The 23,830-nt window shown below is 42.4% G+C and overlaps 1 protein-coding gene across 3 annotated transcripts; it reads left to right on the forward strand.

The window, feature by feature from the left end:
• On the forward strand, positions 1-23,737 carry ahctf1 (AT hook containing transcription factor 1). 3 transcript variants are annotated; one of them, XM_034075648.2, is made up of 40 exons: positions 1-260; positions 2,293-2,419; positions 2,705-2,855; positions 3,103-3,205; positions 3,414-3,594; positions 3,776-3,983; positions 4,442-4,558; positions 4,693-4,777; positions 4,935-5,085; positions 5,689-5,821; positions 6,075-6,256; positions 6,427-6,488; positions 7,005-7,133; positions 7,267-7,357; positions 7,573-7,662; positions 8,015-8,155; positions 8,419-8,523; positions 8,847-8,943; positions 9,091-9,214; positions 9,332-9,388; positions 9,528-9,674; positions 9,849-10,039; positions 10,201-10,345; positions 10,496-10,627; positions 10,870-11,017; positions 11,187-11,337; positions 11,443-11,547; positions 11,715-11,859; positions 12,029-12,244; positions 13,153-13,825; positions 14,382-14,558; positions 14,754-14,859; positions 16,068-16,189; positions 17,328-17,614; positions 17,781-20,345; positions 21,109-21,382; positions 21,494-21,661; positions 21,790-21,878; positions 22,309-22,397; positions 22,502-23,737. In XM_034075648.2, exons 2-40 carry the CDS (start codon positions 2,299-2,301, stop codon positions 22,698-22,700), a joined length of 8,457 nt encoding a protein of 2,818 aa, XP_033931539.1. In that variant the 5' UTR covers positions 1-260; positions 2,293-2,298; the 3' UTR covers positions 22,701-23,737. The 3 variants fall into 3 exon arrangements, with proteins under 3 accessions (XP_033931539.1, XP_033931551.1, XP_033931546.1); XM_034075660.2 differs by having other exon boundaries at positions 21,139-21,382; XM_034075655.2 differs by having other exon boundaries at positions 8,850-8,943.
• Positions 23,738-23,830: the final 93 nt, after the last annotated feature.

The following is a 23,830-nucleotide window of genomic DNA, read 5'->3' on the forward strand; positions in this document are numbered from 1 at the left end:
CGGAAGAGGGCAGCAGTAGTGTTCGCTGTGCCAGATTCATTCCCGGCGAAGAAGAAGGGCATGCAGCGCTTTCCAATCGTGGAAATGGCGCTTTGAGTGGAAACCAGAAGTCAGAGGGAGCATCTCGTGCTTGGCAGTCTATTGAAAGCCCCAAAGGGCTGTACGTATGTGTTGCAGTTTGAAAAAAGGAGCGCAGTATGATACGGGAGAAAGGGAATCAGGAGATTCTTCAAGGAAATCTGAACATCCGTGGCAGACAGGTAACCTAAACGTGGGTAGCAGCTAGCGGGGCACATTGCATCACGTTTTAGCTAGCAGTACTACCTCCATAAAGTCGTTAGGCTGCTTAAATTCCCCAAAACAAGAATTGCAGTTAGAGCTCAACTTGTGACTGAAGAAGTCTGGCTCTAACGCGATGTTGCCATTAGCTACACACTTACGTTGATCTAGTTTTGTATTGCTATTACGTTTGCAATGCTAAAGCTAAAGGAAGACCACTACTACTATTACCTGTAAGTGTAACGTTACCTACCTTACTTTACTGGTTTAAGGAAAGACACTTACATTAGTCTGCTACAAGGAAGTTACGGTATGTAATGGTTCTAGTGAAATAATAACGGCGTTTCTGGATGTCAGCCCTAAAATAGGTCACGGAATCTTTGCCATCATTAACGCGAACGGATCGCGTTAGCGAAAGCAGCAACGGACCTCCAGCTGGACTGGCTAGCCGCCTTGACTAAACTACCCTAGAGTTACATGTTTATCGGCGTTAGTAAAGATGATTTGTTGGAGCACATGTCCAATAACTCATCAGCCGATGCAATGTGCACATAGCTCGTCAGTAAGACTAACTTGAGACGGTGAATTTAGATAAACTGTGATCCTGCGTGACCTTGCAAGCTAACTGGGTAGCCTGCTAATGTGCTGGATACGTATTGTTATTACCTTCTTCAGTCCTACATTACATCCACACACATATATAGTGTATGTATTTTGTACTTAACATCCATGTGTATTTTATTGTACAAAGAATGGGATAATGGGTTTGTTTACATTATGTCAAGCTAGTTTAAGGCTAACTGCAGTAGACCAAGCTAATCTGTATTTTGCAGATGCTAACGACAGAGCTAACTCTAGATAGTTAACTGACGTTCACACATCTTTATCGTCCATATATTGTCTGATACGTTTGCCGGTTGGATGAATACATTGATCTGGGTTGTAACACATTGCGAGAGTAACACATTTGATGGATTGTCAAACGCGATAAATGACACAAGTGAGATGTTTTATTTGCTTATATTTGGTTGTGAACACTCTATCCTCTGTAATAATGTAGTGACCCTTTTAAGTTCTTACATTGTGCTTGTTTACATTTAATTCTTACATTAAGTCTACATGTTTTATCACTTCATGGCATGTGGCTGCGTAGTGACAGGCATGTTGCGCGGGAGTTCCGTTGAATCAGATGTGTTTTGAATTCTGGTCACAGAGGGCAGTATTGTGTCCAATTTTGGACGCTGAAACTTAAGGGCAAATTCAGGTGAAGAATGCTTTGAAAACACCACTGCATATACCAAACTGCTGGGGATAATATTATCATGGTGGATGACAAGATAAATAACAAGGCAGAGGGATGGTATACACACACACACACACACACACACACACACACACACACACACACACACACACACACACACACACACACACACACACACACACACACACACACACACACACACACACACACACACACACACACACACACACACACACACAGAGTTGAGTGAAAAATGGTTATAACATAAGAATAAATAGATATACATCTTGGCTAAAAATGATAATACAAATATCAGTGTTAAAAACATCACACATAAGCTATTAAAAAAACAACATGCTTCACAATAACACCGTTTTTTGCCAGATGTAGAGCAGCAGTGTGTCATCAATTTGTTTTTGTTGATCTGAGAACAGATCCAGTGGCACCAGTTGTTAACACATTTGCTGACAACTGGGGGTGCAACAGTTGTTCGGAAGAAAGACTCCTTTGTGCTGTAAAACCCAGTTGAGCAGATAAAGCCTGAAGTGAATTTAGGGGGTATAAAGGGCTCAGTGTTTTTATTTATATTTAGGCTTATACATGAAAATATCTAGGTTAGTGTGTTGTTGCGTAATTATGTTTTGACCATCTAACTCTAGCAACAAGATTGCAATATTTGTAAGGTGAAGGTACATTTACAAACGGCTGTTTCTAATATGCCATATATTGTGTTGTTTTTGTTTATGAAGTGAACCATGCATGACCTGAAGGCCCAAGTCACCAGCAGCCTGCTGCCGTTTCCTGGAGTGACTATAGATGCTCTGGGAGAGGATGAGATCACCCTAGACTCTGTGTTACATGGGAAGTTTACTGTTGGTAAGCCTATTTTTGCTGATCAGTAATCTCTGTAAATGTTAATTGTATCTCCCGCTGATATTAATTAAACACTGTTTCCATCCTTCCATTAAACAAAGCTTTACATTTACATTTTTGGATGCTTACATTTGAGGTTTTATCCCCAAATACAGCTTGTAGAACTAGGAGCAGGTCAATTGTTAATTCAATCATGAGCTGTTTATTCTTGAACATGGAAGCTAACTTAGTGGTAATTCTGGATCAGATCGCACTAACATTGCACTTTTCATGTCTGTGTGTGTGAAGGCCGGAGCGGGCTTGCCTGGCTGGCCTGCGGCCCCCACCTGGAGGTGGTCCATTCAGTGACAGGAGAGCGACTGTCTGCGTACTGCTTCAGTGGTGGAGGAGAGCACCCCCCCACTGTCCTCGCTGCCAGGGACTTTAGCTGGCTAAAAAGGTCTGAGCTTTCTTCCACTACCTTTCTCTTTCTATCTCTTTGATGTGGATTGTAGTCCAAACAAACTATTTTATAGTTTGTTTGGACTACAATCCAAACAAACTATAAAATAGTATTTAAACTTGTAATTTGTGATCGTCAATAAGTGTCAGAATTATGTGCTTCCACATTTTGTTACAAAAAAGATGTGTTCTTTTATATTTATATGCTAACTTTGCTAATGCTTTTTATTATTGTAATTTACTAGGTCTGGATTACTTGTCGGCTTGGAGGAAGCAGAGGGAAGTGTGCTGTGTCTTTATGATTTGGGACTATCAAGGGTGGTCAAAGCTGTTGTTATACCAGGCAGGGTGAGTGGGCAGTGCACCAGGGTCACCTCGACTCTGATCTGGTCGAGGTGGACTAAATCTTCTCAAACAATGATTTCAATATACCGGTTTAGGGCAACATATATTCTTGCTACTGGTATTTAAGAGAAGGACATCCTATCCTATCTTATCCTAGCCATCAGAACTTCAACACTTTCTTTCTGTTTTCTTTCCATCCTCTCTGCTGTAGATTACAGCTATTGAGCCGTTAGTGAGTTATGGTGGAGCAAGTGCTTCGACCCAGCATCTTCACCAAAGTCTGCGCTGGTTCTTTGGCATTGCCGCCGTAGTAACAGATCTCGGGCATGTTCTGCTGGTCGACCTCTGCCTGGACGACCTGTCCTGCAGCCAAAGTGAACTGGAGGCTTCAGGTGAGGAGCTTGTGTGATTGAACTCTTCTATTCTAAAAATAAAATGGATATATAATGATGCGAGCCTATAGGCCTCTTGAGGAAGTAAAATAATTATTGTTGTGCTTTCTGGATTTCCTGCTACAAACTTGTTTCTCCACCTGAAACCATCTCTCTTTTTATATATTTACTCTGTTCACAGACCTGCAGGTAGTGACCAAATCTCCAGCCGAGATCCCCCGGCTGAGAGAAGTCGGCACCAGTCAGGGCAGACATCTTTGTCTCCAGCTGAATGGGCCCAGCGGTGTTGGAGCGACAGCTCTGCAGTACATCTCCAGGACCAACCAGCTGGCGGTGGGATTTTCAGATGGAAACTTGCAGCTGTGGAACATGAAGACTCTAAAGAAGGAGTGAGTTTTTGTATTTCTGTTGACTTCCGTATTCTGTGAAAGTGTGAAAAATGCCTGGGTGTCAGTTTATAGACAATCCTTTGTGAGACCACATTGGATTATTACCATATGTTCTGTAAAGTATCCTGTAAAGACACAGCAGGTAAAAGGTATGATGAAACACAATAAAATAATTAGTGATCCCTCTCTGTAAAATAAAGGAAGGAAAAACGAATGAATACAATAAAATATAAAAACCTATTAAATAAATAAAACAAAAAAAATTCTGTACAACAAACTAGGTTTTTCATTACAAACATATTTCATATCCCAAGAGCCATATGTAATGTAATTGCATGTCTGTGGTTGCTTTTTTATTCATAAGCAGCTATGATTTACTTTCCATTTTAGGCTCAACGCTATGCATTTTTAATTTGAAAAATCACCATGTGTTAATAAAAGTTTGCTTCTATGTGTAGATACCACTCCCAGTTAGAAGGTGGCAGGGTGCCTGTGCATGCCTTCACCTTCCAGGAGCCAGAAAATGACCCCAGGAACTGTTGCTACCTCTGGGCTGTCCAGTCTTCTCAGGACCTGTAAGTCCTGCATTAAACACATGTTTTCTATGTTATTTGTGTGAATTTAAAGAGGTGAACTCGTGGCATATTTTCTTTGAGATTCTGTAGGTTCTTATTTTCCCCTTGCCTATTTTTCACTCACTCCCACACAGCGAGGGAGATATGGTCAGCCTCCGCCTACTTCAGCTGGCTTTCAGTGAAAGGAAGTGTCTATCATCTGGGAAGATCCTCTATGAGGTTTGTAGTGCACACAGAATCACACCACTATTCTCTCTATTGACCTCAAATAGTGAAACCCTCACTCTACTCGTGATGTTTAAGTCCCAGCTGATTTACTATATATATTTACTTTTCTTGATTTACATTCGTCCCTTTTTAACTTGCTGTCTCTCAGGGTCTGGAGTACTGTGAGGAACGTTACAGTCAGGAGTTAAATGGCCCAGCATTCCCTCTCAGGGCCCAGGCCCCCAACACCCGCCTGCTGAGCTGCCAGACCATCGAGAAGTTCCGACACCATCCTGACAGAGACGACAGCATGAACGAAGGTTAGCCCGCTTCCCCTGAAACTATCTGTGGAAGATATTAATTTCTATGGAGCAGCTTTTAAGTATTTCCAATCATATTTGAATATGCTGTGGTAGTAGAGAAATATAATCTTTGAAGAGAAAAAAAAAATCATCCTTTTTGTCTATCAAAATGAGATAGTCTAGGCCTGGGGTGCCCACACTTTTTCAGCGTGGGAGCTACTTTTAACGACTAAATAAAAAACAAAACAATTCCTTAAATAACATGGGCAGGTGTTGAAAGCTGCTTATAATATCAATGACAGTAATTCTATTTGGCCTTCCTAAAATTGATACAAGTGGGAATGAAATTGTTTTAGCTTGAAGCCGCTGTGAAGGCCATAACAAAAAAAAGAAACATGACGATAAAGGTCCAGGAGTTGAGTTTGAATGGTGCCCGTCATTTTAGTTGCATGTTCTGTGCCTGCTTAATGTGTTAAAACTGCTTCTACTGTTACTATCTACTTGTGGAGAACAGTCTTTGTCCTTTTTTGCATACAGTGTCTACTTCCTTTCTGTTGTACCTCCCTTTTCATGTTCTTAATAACCCTCCCCTTTCTCCTTCCTCTCTCTCCACATGTACAGTTGCATCTCCAGACACCAGTGTTTCCATCTTCTGCTGGCAAGTCAAGGCCTACGGTCAGGGAACCCCATCCACCTACATCGGGGTTTTTGACATCAACCGTTGGTACCACGCACAGATGCCAGACTCTTTGAGGTATCATTGAGACTGATTTTGTATTTTTGAGTTCTTAATTTAAATACATTTAAAAGAAATTACCAACTTTCATCACATCCTTTTTTTACAGAATATTTTCAACAGTTGCATACATTGAACAGTTATTTGAAGATTTTGTTGAAGCCATTTTTGTGTTGTAATAATCTCATATAAACCCATTAAAAACGTAACTCCGTCATTTGGATAAATCATCTTTCACTCAATTTAACTTTCGCTTGTGTGTTGCTTTCAGAACGGGTCAGTCTCTGCAAAATTGTCCCTACCTGGCAGTTTGGTCTCTGGACCCCGTGGTGCAGATGGTGTCTAAACATGTTCTCCTGGATGTGCTGGTGCACGAGCGCAGCCTGAGCAGGGGCCTTCCCTTCACCTGCCCCCCACCAGAACAGTACTTTAACCCCACCACATATAACTTTGGTACGTGTAGACACTATATGTGTGATATATTTTTGTATTATCTCCCCTTATCCTTCTGTATTGATGTGGTCTGTTTGTGTTGCTCAGTATTTGCTTGTGCAGCCTTGTCTCTGAAGCATTGTTCTACCGTGAAGGTTGAGTAAACAGTTTTTCTTGCTTTCATGTTCCAGATGTTACCTGTTTGATCACCTCTGGAATTGTGCACTCAACCTGCTCTGGGTATCAGAAAGAGGTGAGATTCTTGTGTTCAATTTTCAATCATGCATACTTTCACCTCGTCATTAATTGTATGACATTGCATTCAATTTGTTGGAAGCATTTTTGACCGTACATACATTTAAAGGCATGCTTCTCAACGTTTGCTTTTTAGTTTACACAGCCTTTTCCTGTGTGTTTTCTCAACAAACTTAGGATGTGAATTTTTGTTGTGCTAATGATACACAATAATTTCCCTTCACAAAGAATTTGGATATGTCAAGTTGAATGGAAATCACGGTGTATATAGTTAAAGTATCCCTAGTTTGAAAAACTCCAAGCTGATGTCTTTAAATGTCTTGTTTTTTTCATTTGAATACTCAAAGTCATCAGTTCAATGTGATTGTAATAGAGAGAAGCAAAACAGCATTTTCGATTGTCTAAATAGTTGAATATTATCTATCTATTAATGTATTGATTAGTCAACTTACCATTGCAGCTTTAATGCAAAATAAGATTATTTTAAACCTTAGCTCACCTTTGTTTTCACCAGACCCTGAGCTTTTTGAAGAAAGCAGCTCCTTGTTCCAGTGAAGTCATCTCCAACAGCTACTCTCGCTGCCTCATGTCCGGCCTCCTCTCCTCTCGCCTGGCTGACACCCAGCCCTCCAGCCTCACTCAGGTACACATACACACACACACACACACACACACACACGCTAAAGTGACTCCCTTTTTTCATTTTCCATTACAAAACAATGTCATTCAGAAGACCTGGCAATAATTTGTACACGTAACATATTGTTGGCCTGTAGGAGGAGCAGCTGGATGCCATACTGTCCACAGCGGTGGAGACCAGCTCCTTGGGAATGATCACTGGCTGTATCAAGCAGTGGACTGCAGAAGGTGAGGAGTCATTGGGATTTAAAAAAACTGTCAAATTGTTTTCAAAAATGTTCACTGCATTATTATGCAGCCATATATGCAACTATGCTGGCAAAAAACGCATGCTCTTGTTTCTCTCTATGGCTTCATCTCACACATAGAAACGTGTCGTTACTCAGACCCTTTACATAAATGCATTCAACTCTAAAGCTTTTCATTTTGTCCCTTCTTAACAGAACAACCCGGCTCTGCACTGAACCTGCGCTACATCCTGGATTGGGCCTGGAACAAAGTGGTCCAGACCAAGAAGGACCTGGATGGCATCTGTAAGTTGTAATATTATTTTTATTTTGAATGAAAAGACATTCTGAATTATACATATACAAGAACTTTGAAATCCACCAAGCAGTCTCAGTAATACTTAAATGTGCTTTTTTTTTTAATAACATTGATAATCTTTGAATTAGTGAAGTGATCTTATGAAGTCTTAAGAAATGTTCTCAGTTTTAAAGAAATGGACATCTGACAAACCTTATTTTGGTGACCACTCACTCAGGCTATTTAGCAATACCTTTTTAAATAGATTAGATCTGACGTGTTTGCAAGGTAAAGTAACCCTTCAGGTTGATTATCCATCCTGTTTCCATTTACATTTGAATGTGTGTGTTTGCTCCCTAGGTGCACCGCTGTTTGACAGCTCCTCCAACTTCACAGACCCTCAGACCATGCAGCTGCTGCAGCACAGCCAGAGACTGCTCAGTAACCTCAGCACCATCTTCCACTGTCTGCTCAGTGAAGCTCAGGAACTCACACAAAAAGGTGCAACATACTCAGACACACACGGTGCCCCCACAAATAGAATCGCATTCTGTGGGAAACACTGAACTCTCATTCATGCTAAACTGTTTGAATGTGTATTGAGTGTTGAAGTCAATAAAATAGTGTCATTATGGTTTATTACCCTGAGCTATAATGCAGTGTCCTTTGATCGGCCATATGTAGTGACTGAGAAGCTCTTGTGGTGTTGTTTTGAGTCATTCAGGTTTATTGAGAGGTTTTGCTTATATTCTTTCCTTGTGTAGGCCTGGTGGGTCTGATAAACAAGAACTTGGTGTCCAGTCTGATTTCAAAGTACGCTCAGGTGGTGCTCTGGTTCTGTCGCACCGGTCTGCTGCCAGAGGGATCAGGTAAGGTGTTGCTGGCATAAACATTAAGCCTTTTGAGCAATTTCACACCACACTTTCCTCTGAGTCAGTGAAAACATTGTTTGCTAACAGGACAATGATCCCATTGACCCACACATATCTTAAGCATAAAGGAACTGTGGAATGTGCAGTTAGGGTTTTGTCTGGATGCTGTTAACAACATTCAATTGAAAATGTTTCTGGTTTTTGAGTTGGTAATGTTATTTACTTTTTGACAGAATATTATCTGCATGTTTTTTTGGGTTGCCAAACTTTTGAATATTACTGAATTCTCACTGTATGATTGTAACTGCCCTCCCCACCAGAAGATGACGCTCTCCAGATCTCCAGGCCTTTCTACACTCACTCTGTCATCAGCAACTATTATACTATACGCAGAGAGGAGCTCACCAGGCTGTCTAAGTGAGTAATCTTTGCTTGAAATCAATTCAGTCTTGCATATATTTTAAAATCTATGAATGCAGCTACCAATATTTCTCTGAATTATATCTTTTTTATGACAGTGTTATTCTAAGTTGATATGATTAACCCTCTGCTGGGTGTTCTCAGGGGCAAGTGGTGTGCCGACTGCCTGATGATTGACGGTTTGGTCGGCCAGTGTGGTGAGCGCTTGATCAACCTGTGGAAGAGGGATGAGAATGGCACTGGGCAATACCCACCACCTACATTGCATGTAAGCGTGAAACAAATATATTCTTTATTTCATTTTTTTTCTAATTTAAGTTTTATCTGCTGCTTTTACAGTGTGTGATTGTTTGATGTTATACCTGATTTTTGTATTGTTCCACAGGCGTTGTTGGACATCTATCTCCTAGACAACATCGATGAAGCTACCAAACATGCAATTGTATCCTTTCTATTGATAATGCTAAGTTATGTATGAAATTACTTCAATGGGTTAAATGGCTCTTTAATTGACGATCTAACTGATCTTAGTTGTAAATCTCAAACTCGTATCATGTATGATCCTTGACCTGTTGTCCCAGGTGATTTACCTGCTGCTGGATGTTCTGTACTCCTTCCCCAATAAGGAGGGAGCCTCAGTGGAGTCTTTCCCCCCAGCCTTTGCCATCCCTATCGGACTGGTGAAACTAGTTCAAGGCCTCTGGCTGCTGGACCATCACGACCACCAGGTACACACCCTCTGACACATTTGACTGATTTTGTTTAGATGTAGATATGGATATAAAGACGTGCAAGTCCAGAGAGCTTCAAAAGTGTTAACAAACCACATTATTGTCAACATGATGGATACACTTCATTAATTCACTCTCTTCTGACACTGATGTTCTCTTTTTCCTGCTCAGAGTTCCTTCGAGTTGCTCCTGCATCCAGCGGCCTCTCAGTGTCAGTTTGAGTGGCAGCACGAGCGTGTCCTGAATGCTCTGATGTGCCAGAGCCAACACGCAGTGGCACTCCGATACTTCCACGTTACGAAGCCCCCAGTTTCCTCCACCTCCCAGGCCAAACTCTACCTGTCTGTACTTATACACAACAAGTAAGAACAAAGGGAAAGGACCGTGTGCAAACCACTAGCAGAAACAACTTTAATATAAATGTACTATAAAACACAAGAATTCATGTAATTTTGTTTTAGGAAATGAGCATGATAAAACTCCTGTCAGCTCTTGATGTCTTATTTTACCTTTGTTAATCCAGGTGTCTCATAGAGGCGTGGTCCTTACTTCGGCAGCACTCTAATCGCCTCAACATGGAAGAGCTGCTGGCCTTCCTGTATGAGAGCTGCCAGGAGCTGGGCCTCATCCCCGAGCTGTTCAAACTTCCTCTGAGCGTCACTGAGCAGGTGGGAGGGACACAAGTTCATTATCTGATTTTTTTATTTTTTTATAAATCCCTGACCCTCCATTACTCTTCTTGTAGATTATTCCTTTCTTTTGTTTTTGGATTATAAAGTCAATGCCTCAAATTCACGGACCTTGGGTTTGTGTTTCAGGAAGGTTTGGAGAAGTTCCTCCAGGGGACAGGGGGTCTCCTGAACAGAGAACTGCTGATGGTTCATTACCTCCAGCAGGCCAACTACATTCCTGCGCTGCAGCTCAACCAGAGGCTCAAAGTGAACTTCGCGGTAGGTTTGACGCTCTGGTATATTTTACTAGGGTTATTATCCCAGCATTAACTTGAGATATAGTTTGTCACATTTATAGTGCTCATGTTTTGTTAAAATATGACTCGTATTCAACAGTAGAAATTCCTTCTTTTTAATCAATTTAGTCATTTCCCCAAACATGTAAATCCTATCAGTGTGCAAGAAAGAAGATACTCAAATCCCATAATATTTATAACCACATTCTCTCTCTTTGTTTGTAGAATGAGCGAGACCCAAAGCTTAAAGAACGGTCCATCACCAGGAACTCGATATTGGATCAGTACGGCAAAGTTTTGCCCAGAGTCCAGAGGAAAATGGCAATGGAGAAAGGGAAGCCGTACCAGCATCCCAACGCCATCCACCGAGAAAGTGAGCAGATGCCCAACTTAAACTTTTGTCTATTTCTATTTGCTCCAAGAAACATATATGTTGCGTGCAACCACAGCATTAGTGTCTGTTATTTTAGTTTAAATGTAATCTCTGCTAAAGTTACTATATTTATCCAATATAAATAATACACTCACTTCCTGTGTTACAGTTTCTCGGCCACAGCCACTGTCAACCATCACCAGACGCTCCGTCAGTGAGAAGGTGATGTCGAGGGCCGGCTTCATCAACAATGTTCTGTCCAAGATTGAGGAGGTGTGGTTGGGCAAAGGAGCTTCACCACAGTCCTCCCCAGGCAGGAGGTGAGCAGAAAATACAAACATGGCAACTCAAGTTATTCATTTGTATTGGTTTTAAAAGAATAACCTTGGTTATTTTCTAATCTTAAAAAAAAAAATGTCTGCCAGTCCAAGGGCAGCTGATGCTCACAGCCCCAAGCCCTCCTGCTCCATGGCCCGTCCTGAGCCATTCCTGGGGACTCCCATCACCATGACCTCCAGACGAAAGTCAAGGTACTCTCATGAGAGCATGTTAGGAAAACCAAGCAAAGCCAACCATACACATTAAAGAAAACACTTGATAGCTTTATTCCTCTGACACAATTTAATCAAAAGCAAGTTGTTTGATCATTTGTCATAAAGAACAAATAATAATGTGATGTTAATATTTATCTAACCAGGCTGAAGGACTTGGTGGTTCACCCCTCCTGTACGACCCCCCGCCCTCTGCTCAGTCCTCCCGGACCTCTCAGCTCTTGGGTTTCTCCGAAGAGCATCTGCAAGGCCCCTGAACTCAGTCTGCTGCAAACACCACAGGTTGTCAAGGTAAGAAATCAACATCTAAATGCTTACTCATCACGATATCTTAAGAAGTGAAATTGATTTGAAAAAACGCTGTTTATATACATCTTTTTGTCCTTCTCATTAATTGACTAAGTAACCCTGGATAATTTAGAATATTTGTTGCTTACACTTCATGTTTTTGTTTTCTCAGCGAGCGCGGGCCTTGGCTGCTTCTGGCCCCGTGTTCTCTGCCTTCACTCCCCAGTCCATCCTGCGCAGCAGCCTGAGGCCCACACCCGTCGCCACCCCGTCTGCTTCTCCAGGACGCTCCATCACCCCCCCACTCCGCAACAAAGAGAGCCGGATCACCTTCATTGATGAGGAAGAAACTCCTGTATCGGTGAAGGGCATCCGATGGACCAATGGGGTAAGACCAAGCACTATATGGCAGTGGTGGATCAACTCTCAGAAGCCACCTCACACGCCAACAAACACCAACTCTCCAGACTCAACCATTATCCTCATTTAGCTGTTTAACTTTTTAGTTTCATTTTGTCTTAAAGTGGACCTATCATGCTATATTTGAATAATATATTGTAGGGCCATACCTATATAAGACATGTCTGTGAAGTTTTTTTTTCAAAATACCAAACGGATCATGCATTTTAGCCATGCCTCATTTCGCTCTATTTGCTCTATTCCAGCCCTGTCTTCACAAGGGCTGATTCTGTGGCAAATGAGCTGCAGGGGGGGTGAGGCACGAGCGTCATGTTACCATGCTGTTACCATGCCACGCAACCTCTCATTCTCAAAGGTGGAGAGTTGGCCATATAGGCGGAGCTCCTTGTTTCTGACGTCAGAACAATTTCAAATCTGTATCCGATCCGTTGCAGCCCCGTTTTTAGAGATTTGGGTATGGAGGAAAAGAGAGAGGGTTGTGTTTTCTGACACTTGGTGAGTTCCCTGACACACCGGGGACACATATTCATGTATAAAAGACGTACAAAAGTGCATTTTGCATGATAGGTCCCCTTTAATTAGAATTGTGACAGTTTGGGAAAATAATAAATACTGCAGTATAAACATACGTTACGAGGCAATGTGTGAACTAGTCCTCTTAAATTTGGTTAATTTATGTGATAGAATTTATGTCATTTATAAAGTTGGTCTTGCTCAATGTCCCCCCTATCTATCTTATTTGTTCGGCAACATCTAACTGACAAAACAAAAAAATCAAGGGCCAAACCAAAATGTATTTTTTTGTAAAGTGTTCCCTGCCTCCTGGTCTTTAGTCAATAAAATGGGTTTGCTATCTTCTTTGGATTTCTTCTCTAGGTGGCAGCAGACAGTGAGATTAGCTTGTTGACCAGAGACCCCATTCTATCCAAGGCAACACGTAAGACCTGGCCTGCACAGCCTGCGGAGGAGGACGAGGATGATGAAGAGGAGGAAAGGGAAGAACCTCATGTGAAGTTCCTGCCTCCAGAAGGTGGTCTTCCCTCCCCAGAGCTGAGATGCTTTGATAGCGAGTCAATCTCCATCCATGAGAGTGCTGCAGAAACCAGACCATCAGATGCAACACACACAAAACTCAACCTGAGCTTTGACACCAGCCAGAAGTCCGACACCACTCTGGAGTTTTATGATGCACTGCTTCTTCCAGAGGACCAAGAAAGAGAGGAGGGGCAAACGGCGGAAGAAGACAAGGTAGTGACAGTGAACATCAAAAACCCAACTGAAAATGAAGAAGCAGAGGAACAGCTCTCACAAACCATTGAGCAAACCCCTGTCCTGACATCAGAGGACACAGCGAGGGAGGAAGAGGAGGAGGAGGAGGAGGAGGAGAATGAGGATGAAACATTTGAGGACGTGATGGAAATTGGTCTTGAAGAGGAGGCTAAACATGTGGAAGAAGTTCTGTCTAAAGAGGAGGATGAACAAGAAGTTCAGACCATTAGCAAACATGAAGATGCTGCAACTGCTCCCCAAGAAGAGACGTCCACTCAAGGTAATTCAGAATCAGAATACCTTTATTAATCCCACGGAGGGACATGTGCGTAGTTACAGCAGGAAAAAGAGCCACAGACCGCTTAATGTTACATAATGTTAAATATGTGACATGCATTAAAAAAAAAGTGCTAAGTTATGATATAATAAAAAGTTACATCATTTAAAAAAATACACATCCTGTAACAGTTCTTAGGATTTAACAGACAGGTATATATTACAGTTATTAACGGCATTTATATATTGCACATATTGCACATAGTTTGTAGGTATTTAGCAGCAAAGTGATATAGTATGTGGTGTGTGTGTGTGGGGGGGGGCAACTAGGGGCTGTGCTGGTTGTGACCGCTGCAGGAATGTAATCATTTGGTCATCAGGAAGGTAATCATTTGCGTAATTAGGTTTATTTATTTCTCAATTACTTTTTTAGAAGTCTCACACCAAGTCACCCCACCAAGATACCTAGATCTGCTCTGAGATTTACAATTCCAAAATAAAAATTGTTTTCCCCACACCTCCCTAAAACATGGCTTGACAAACGTGTTGTATTCTACTAGTTTGTCACCAGGTTACTGAGGGCACAGACTCTGGTGCTGAAGTCGAATCCCCGGATCTTCCAGTGGAGCAGGACGTCCAGACTGAGGCCTCTGAATCCACAGAGTTCACTGAGGCTCTGAAACCATCTGCAGCCCCTGAACCCACAATCACGCCAGAAGAGGAACTGGAGTCATCAGGTCCGTCTTTAAATTATGCATTTAAACTTTTAAATGTGAAGATATTACCACATAGGCAACGATAGTGGTTCTTAGACCAAAAATCTACGAGGAAATTGTGTAACGCCTGGCTTTTCTATGGTGGAAAATGTACCCATAACCATACCAAGAACATAAGGACTTCATACTTACGAGTTCTCCTGTTTTATCTGACAGATCTGACAGCGTTTGTGCAGAGACATCTGTTTGGCGGCGAGCCGTCTCCTCCGCTCTCCCGCTCAGGAATCCACGACGCATCCCAGATGCAGGCCTCCTTCAACAGGTCTGTAAATGTTCTGTTTACAAATAGAAGAACAAAATCTCTTACCTATAAGACCAATTGTTAAAGCTGTGGCCAGAAGCATATGTTTTCAGGTTGTATGTATATTCATATATTAACACATCATATTTTAGAAGTTAGGTGGTCGGTCAAGTCTTTATTTTAATCCATATCTCTGAAGTGTATTATTGAATAAGAGAAACACTTGAAATAACACTACATCTTTGTAGTTGGGGACCCAAGTTCCCATCAGCAAAAACACATCGGTTTGCTATCCTGGCTCCAAAATGGTGGAATGAGCTCCCCATTAGGCGCTTTCTCACCAAGTACTTTGCCGTACTTAGTTCATCAGAACTCTTTAGTTATGATGAACTAAAGGGCAGATCGCGTTCACACCGGAATAAGTCCCTGAGGGAGGATTAGTCAAATGAAGCTGCTGACCTCACTTCTTCCGCTTTGGGTTTACTGGCAGGCCGCAAACAACTTCACAGTGTATACTGCTACCCGAAGTCCCCAGAGTTGGAGACTGGCTTCTACTGAAGCCTTGAGAGTAAATCGCCAGAAACGCAGACACCTCCTCATCTCCACCGCTCCCACGTTCCCACATTTTATTTTGTGTTGCCATAAGTTTGTCTCTCTCTGTTGGTGTGCTGGGCTAATGCTAATGCGAGCAAATAAAATGGCGGCTTCACAAAACTTTTTGGGAGTTTTACAGGGCGTGGTTTGCAATCCGCCCAGCCAATCAGAAATGTGAACCTTTTTCTCCCATGAAAGTCCCTGCTCTCTAGCAGGGACTGAACAGAGAGTGGAAAGGTTCTCATGAACTAAGTTCTAGTTCCGTTTTTTTTTTGTGTGAACGCAAGTTTTCAGAACTATATCGGAACTATACTGGGAAAAGTACTCCGGTGTGAAAGCGCCTATTGACATCAGGACAGCAGAAAGCTTACACATCTTCCGGCACAGACTAAAAACTCTTTCGACTCCACTTCGAGCAATACAATTACTAACAAAGCACTTGTATACTAACAAAGCACTAATAAAGGACTTATTATCTCAAGCCAGTTGAGTAGCACTTGAAATGTTTTGGCTCTATGAATGGATTGTCCACAGTACTGAATGTATGTAAGTTGCTTTGGATAAAAGCGTCTAACAAATGACGTGTAATGATGTATTTAGGTTTTTAATAAAAAATGTATTCTCCCTTCTCCCAGTGAGTCAGCGGGTGAGGCTGATGAGGAGGTGCAGGATACTGCTGAAGCTCCTCCAGTGTTCACCAGCCAAAAATCTTCTGCTTCTGTGACGTCGACGGAGCCAACAGGCACAGACTCCCAATGTGAGGGCGACACATGCAAATGAACACTGACCGGGCTCAATGCTAACTTTTAAAAGTGGTTGCTAAGTTGGCAACCAGGCATTAGCTTTTGGTTGCCAAAACTGAAAATATGGTTGCCATTTTTAGTCACCTTAGATTTTAAATAATTAAGATACTATACAGTTATACATCAACTTAATAATGAAAATGTGACACAAAATAATTTTCAAATGCTTTACAATAAGTAATTAACACAATTAGTTGAAACTAATTGGTAGTAAACTTATCCACCCTCAATTGCTGGTATACAAAATACCAGTAGTGCAGCTGTTGTCATGTTCTTCACAGATCCACAAATGAATTGAGCAAGTCACTAGTTTCTTGGTCATCCGTTGTCTCCCTTTCAAATGTGGGTTTCCTTTAACTTTGTGCTGACCCCCACCATAGATCCACTGGCCCTTCAGCATTGAAGTCTTGGATTGGCCACACTAATACATTTCTAATGTTAAATAAATGAAAACCATTCACAGTTAAGAATTAGATATTAATTATTAATGCTACATGTACATATATATTTCGCCTCCCAAGACTTTACACATTTCCTCTTTGCTTTTCGTTCGGGTTCATCTTGCGTGTTATCAGTTGAATCACTTTGATCATTCGTTTGAGAAGTTGACGGGTTGGCTGAAATGTTTACAGTTGTTCACAGTCAAACAACTTCATTTGCTTCGCCATTTTTTGTTAAACAAACACATGGCGCACTGCACATGCGACTAATTGACTAAATAATAATAAATAATTGACTAAACGTGCATCGCTTCGCTTTCTGGCTCCGTAATCACACCAATGCACGTGCAACTTAAGTATCAGGTTCCGACTGGTCACAACAATAATTCTCATTAATCACTCTTTATACAACAAATATTTAACATTTATCTATTTTGGGGTGCACATTTAGCTGTTTTCTGTCCTTATTTCTTTATGTTAAAAACTGGTTGCCACTGGCAACCAAAGGCCAAGAAGTGGTTGACATTTTTTCTGAATGGTTGCCAATGGCAACCTGGCAACCGTTACTGTCGAGCCCTGACTGACTATTGCTGTACTGCTTTACACATTTCCTCACACACCTGCACTTCTCTGCTCTCTCCTTTTCTACTAGCTGTTGTGAGTTTGAATGATAGTGAAGAGTTTTCTAGCGCCTTGTCAGAGGAAGAAGAAGAAGAGGAGGAGGAGGAGTCTGATCAGGAGGAGGAGGAAGACCAGGAAGAGGAAGAGGACTCTGGTAGTGAGGTGGAGATCATTGAGGAGGTCCAGGGTAATGGGAGGCTGCCACCTCTCCAATCCACTTCAGTCTTTGTACAACAAGAACACACGCACTTCCTGCCAAGTCTGTCGGAACAGGAGGCTGTGCAGTTCTCTCTGATCGAGCCTGGTGCAGAGATAAAGGTAACACTTTATTAGGCATTTACTTAATTAGTCGTGATAAAATATGTAATTGATCACTGTGCAGACCTCCGCTAAGGCCAAAGTGTTTATTTTGTTGTTGTTTTACCTCTTTGGCAGAGGTTAGAAATCAAGAAATAACTCTTCCTGTGTGTTTATTCCGCTACAGATGTTAGAGGAGGACATGGAGGGTGAGGTGGTGATGGTGAGACTTGGTGCAGATGAAGAATTAGATGCTGTTGAGGACGAAGAGCAAGGAACATCATACATGGAGCTCAAACCCTCGACCACTCTCCTCGTACCACTGGAGCTTGTGGAGGGGCAAGGCCTGGTCGATGGCTCTCAGCTGTGTCTTCCTGGGCTTCAGCAGACCCTTGTGCCAGATGAGCAGAGGACCGAAGCTAACGGCAGCTTCTCTCTGATGCTGGATATGGACGATGATGCAGACACGCTGCCAATGGAGAATGATCTGCAGTGCTCTGACCCTCCCTCCCTGTCTCCAGCAGTAGAGGCTCTTGACAAACCTGAGGTCATTATTTTGGACACAGATGATCAGGATCCTCCTGGGTCTGGAGAAATCTCTGAAAAGGACCAGGGCAAAGAGATGGATACTTTAGATGGAATTGAGCTAGATGGGACGACAGAGTTAGAACTTGCTGGCCTACAAACTGAAAACACTGCGGAAAACCTTGAGACAGAAGATGCTAAAGTACAGAGCGATGAAGAGGTAGTAATGTTGGTTGAAGATCATGAAACTGCAGCCCTTTCAATGTCAGAACCAGATCCAGTGGAAGAATCTTCAGCAGAAATGCTAGTTGAAGATCAGGAACAGGAAGGACGCTCAGTCTCTAGGCCAAGTCCAGTGGGAGAACTTCCAGCACAAATGCTGGCTGAAGATAATGAACCTGAAAGTCTTTCCGACTCTGGACCAATTCCAGTGGAAGAGCCTACAGCAGGAATACTGGCTGCTGAAGATCAAGAACCTGAAGTCATTTCGTTGTCTGAACCAAGTCCAGTGGAAGAGCCCACAGCAGACATGCCTGCTGAAGAAGATCAAGGACCTGAAGTGCTTTCATTGTCTGAACCAAGTCCAGTAGAGGAACCCACGGCAGAAATGCCTGCTGAAGAAGATCAAGGACCTGAAGTCATTTCATTGTCTGAACCAAGTCCAGTGGAGGAGCCCACAGCAGACATGCCTGCTGAAGAAGATCAAGGACCTGAAGTCATTTCGTTGTCTGAACCAAGTCCAGTGGAAGAACCCACAGCAGACATGCCCGCTGAAGAAGATCAAGGACCTGAAGTCATTTCGTTGTCTGAACCAAGTCCAGTAGAGGAACCCACAGCAGACATGCCTGCTGAAGAAGATCAAGGATCTGAAGTCATTTCGTTGTCTGAACCAAGTCCAGTGGAGGAGCCCACAGCAGAAATGCCTGCTGAAGAAGATCAAGGACCTGAAGTCATTTCGTTGTCTGAACCAAGTCCAGTGGAGGAGCCCACAGCAGAAATGCCTGCTGAAGAAGATCAAGGATCTGAAGTCATTTCGTTGTCTGAACCAAGTCCAGTGGAGGAGCCCACAGCAGAAATGCCTGCTGAAGAAGATCAAGGACCTGAAGTCATTTCATTGTCTGAACCAAGTCCAGTGGAGGAGCCCACAGCAGACGTGCCCGCTGAAGAAGATCAAGGACCTGAAGTCATTTCGTTGTCTGAACCAAGTCCAGTGGAGGAGCCCACAGCAGACATGCCTGCTGAAGAAGATCAAGGACCTGAAGTCATTTCGTTGTCTGAACCAAGTCCAGTGGAGGAGCCTTTAGCAGAAATGCCTGCTAAAGAAGATCAAGAACCTGAAAGTCTTTCCGACTCGGAACCCAATGCACTGGAAGTCATCCCATCAGTTGTGGATGACAAAGACTCAATGGCAGAGCAAGATGCTAATCGGGAGATGGGAGAGGATAAGGAAGAACCAGCACCTGCAGGAGTTGTGATCTCAAATAGCCAGCCAGAGGAACAGCCGGTGCTCGAGGCCCCATCTTCCCAGAGGAAAAAGAAGGCTCCTTTCACGCCAACACGGAGGACAACAAGAGGGAGGACGATTGCCTTTACCGTTCCCCTCCAAGAGGAAGCAGAGGAGGAACTAACCAGCACTCTGTTTCCTGCGTCTCCTAGTCGTAAAAGTAACCAGAGCAAAGTCCAATTTACCACACCTCGAAGAAGTTCTCGTAACGCTAAGCCAGAGCCTCCAAAAGAAGATGTTAAAGAGGAGATCGCCATGGATACTGACAACACAACGACTTCACCAGCCAGACGTCGGGTTTCCCAGAAGGCCACCTCAATAAGGAACAGCAAAAAGACCGAAAGTGGTGGTGGTGATGATGATGAGGAGGAGGAGGAGGAAATAGAAGGCGTCACAGATACTAAAGTTTATCGGCGAACAAGCTCCAAGACTCAGACACCGGCCAAACGCAGGACCACTCGGGTAAACACTCCGACGAGGTCCAGCAGAAGGATATTGAGTAGCAGTGAGGTGGAGTCGGCAACATTGGAGATCTTGGAAGAACAGAAGGAACCGGTGGAGGTCTTTGCAACTCCGGCCAAACGCAACTCCAGGAAAAGCAAGACGACATCATCAGAAACGCAGACGGCACTATTGGAGGAGGAGGAAGATGTAAAAAGATCTTCCAGTCTTGGCAGGGCGACCCGACTGTCCAACCGCATTACCCTGAGCGTTTATCCACAAGTAAGTTATTCAAACCGGTTCTTTCTTGTGTATGCCAGTTGTTGATGTAAAATAAGCTGAAAGCTGTTTGAATGCTTTGAATGTTTCATCTTCACCATGATGTTTATAGACGTTAAGATTTTTCTTTATGTTGAACCATCAGCTGAATTTTCACTTAAAGGTCACCTATTATGTAAAATCCACTTTTTCATGTCTTTTATACATAAACATGTGTCCCCTCTGTGTAAAGAGATTCGCTCACTTGTTGTCCTGATCCATTTATATAAAAACCTGTGAAAATGAGCTGATCAGATTTTGGCCACTTTATGAAGTCATAACGATGTGTTGGCTTGTGTAACCATTAGCCAATCACCAACCAGGGTAACCCCCCCCCCCCCCCACCTACACACCTGAATCTCCTCCTAGAGCAGCATTGTGTTATTTTTAACCAAATCTCTCTCAGAGGGGCGTGGGGAGGGGCTCCTTATTTTCATCTAAAGTAACAGACAGAGAATCAGCACTTTTTAAACGTTGGGCTGAAACAGAGGGGATTATGGGTAATGCTGCAATGATCTGTTGCGTGTTTGGAGCCAAACACTTCAGAGACATGTTTTGTTTACTTCTGAGGCCTATAATATATTGATGAAAACGGTAGGGGACCTTTTTAAGATGCATCTTTCCATAAAATAGGTGTTACCTCATTTCAGTTTCAAGTCACCTTTTTTTTGTTCATTATTCCATGTTGCATGTTTATTAACCCAAGCCATCCACATTTCACTCTCAGGTGAAACTTGTTCCTCTATCAATTCCTCAGAGTTCAAGGAAGACGATAAGAGAGACGATTACTGATAATATCAAAGAAAGTGGAGATCGACTGGAGCCTGAAGTAAACAGCAAAACTAGTCACTCCAACGCTCGTCGATCTACAAGAACCAAGCTCTGGGATTACCCCGAGGAAGACCATCCCTTACTGGATTCCCCTCTGGAGGTGCATTCAGAGACGCCTGTGGCAGACGCCCTCATCAAGAGACTGCAGGAAGAGAAGGAGAAGCAGGAAGGTATGTGTGAGGATACAGTGCATCTCAGTGTCTGTAAGATAGCCATCGTAACATACAACAAGCTTTGAGGTAGTGACACAACAATTTCAAATATTTTCTATCCAATTACAGTCGTCACAAAGATGGTAAGAACTAGCAAGAGGAGTACCAAGTCTTCAGTGGAGGAGGTTCACTTCATACTTCCTGTAAACCCAAGCCTCATCCCTGAACCCGAAGACGAAGAGTCTAATCCAGGCGAGAATTCCTACATCTACTCCCCCTCACGGAGAAGAACAAGAGGTGAGCTGTTTATACATTTACCTGTATGTCCATCTGTTCATCCATGATGGTTTTAACCCTTTGTTGTGTGTGTGTGTCTCTCTCTCTGTGTCTCTCTCTCTCTGTGTCTCTGGGTGTGTGTGTGTCAGCTAAGAGAGGACAGTCTCCCAGCCCCAGTGAAGAGTCTGCGGCCCGTGTCACTCGCAGCAGGAGGAAAGTTGTCAAAGAAGCTCCTCAGGTAAATACTTCTGCTAATAAGGTCTAAACATTTGCCTGGATTTGTGTTTTATTCTGAAAAGTTATTGCTCTGTCACACTTACACAAAATACTTTCACTGTATGCAAGCTTACTTGGGCAGTGAAGCAAATTAGCATCCTTGAAGTTCAACTAGTACACTTTCATGTGAATATTGCCGATATGGCGACAATACTTGCACATTATACTTGGATTCATTAAATATATCTGCAGTTTAATTATATATTTGATTTTATACTGCCCATTTTCATATGATTTTGGAAAATTGAAAAACATATTTTCTTCAGAGCTATATAATGATGGTAGCCATATGTCAAGGGTTGTATTTTAATTCAGAAAATCAGTCATTCTGTTGTACATTGAACAAAATGTCTTTAAAAAGCAATTTTATTGTCCAATTTTTTTGTTTGCAGGATGAAATTGCTTCAGAAGAAGACCTTGGCGAGATGGAAAAAGCAGCAAGTGTTTCTAAAACCCGAAAATCAGGCAAAAGAACAGCCAAGTAAGACCCTCTTACCTTTTTGAACCCTTAGACATAGGATAGAAATGTCTTGCGTACAAACGTTTGACGAATGCTAGTCACAGTATTTGTCTCTTTGTCTTCAGATCCAAATCCGTGTTGGAGCGTCCTCCCATTATAGAGGTGGAACTGCTCTCTCCTCTGCCCAGCCCCGCTGATCCCCTCCCCCGAGCACAGAAGAGGACGAAGGAGGGAGAGCCCCCAGCCCCCGGCAGGAACCTTCGACGCAAACGAATAATGGAAACCGTTTTCTCAAAACCTGTAACACGGAGGAAGAAACTTTAAGGAGGTCGGTGGTGGTTTTAACCGGGGAACCTCAGGCAGCCGCGAGAAGATCTGAACCAACTCGGTCAAGAGCTGTCAAATACAAGTGTATGCCTAAACTCAATATGGTTCTATTTCCTCGAATGCCTCTGAGTGCTGTGGTTGTCTTCGTATATTTACTTCCCTGTAGGACAAGTGAATGAAAAAAAACAAACAATTTAGGCACGAAAATATATTTTTGGGAGAAAACACACTGGACAGCAGTGTGAGAGAGGCATATATTTTTGGAGTTTACATATCCCGTTCATGTGGACTGGATTTCACTTGATATTGCATCCGTGGGACATTTTAAAACGCTCCTCGTAATCCGCCTAAATCTCTGAACACAGAACGGCACAAGGGAAATAAATCAAGGTGGGCTTTTAGAAGCGCCCAGTAATAATACCAGAGGGACTGAAGTGAGCCTTGCTCTAAGAAATTGGTTTTATTCACACTCTTTTAACTTTTTTGTTTCTTTTTTTTTTTTTTTTTCTCATCGTTTACTTTTTAGATCTTGAGGCCTGCTACCTTTTTCTATTTAAGAAGAAAAGCAACCAACCCAGTGGAGACAAACGATTTCTACTGATAAATGTGTATATAGTCTTTTGCTATGTTCCAAATAAAGTTCATAAATAAATCGTAAAAAATGTCTTTCATTTTGAGGTTTTAAGTGTCATGAATGCGTTTGATCATCTAATCAGCCTGCCTATGCCATAGTCTTAAAATGTGTCAATTTGAGGGATTACCTGTGAAAGACTTGTAAACTAATGCCATCAGATTGGAGTGTTTCTGTGTGTAATACGGATGATGTAAAGTGTGAAATCAACAAAAAGACTTACACAGCTGTTTAGGGTTTTAAAAATGTAAAATAGATGTTTTGCGACATGTTCATAGACTTGTTAAACTAAATTTATGGCAACCAACATGAGAAATAGGCTATTTTCTGATGAATGTATGTAGAATGTCTTATTTTTGACGACTGCTCTTTGATAAATATGGCTACGCTTGAATACTTCAAATCCTGTCTCACTTCAATTTATTGTCTTTTTAAGAGCGTGTGTTTTCCTGTCAGTCTGTGGTGTGCAGTGAAAGCCTGGAAGGAGCTACCAGGG

This window comes from Pseudochaenichthys georgianus, chromosome 3, assembly GCF_902827115.2.
Source record: "Pseudochaenichthys georgianus chromosome 3, fPseGeo1.2, whole genome shotgun sequence".
NCBI classification, from domain to species: Eukaryota; Metazoa; Chordata; class Actinopteri; order Perciformes; family Channichthyidae; genus Pseudochaenichthys; species Pseudochaenichthys georgianus.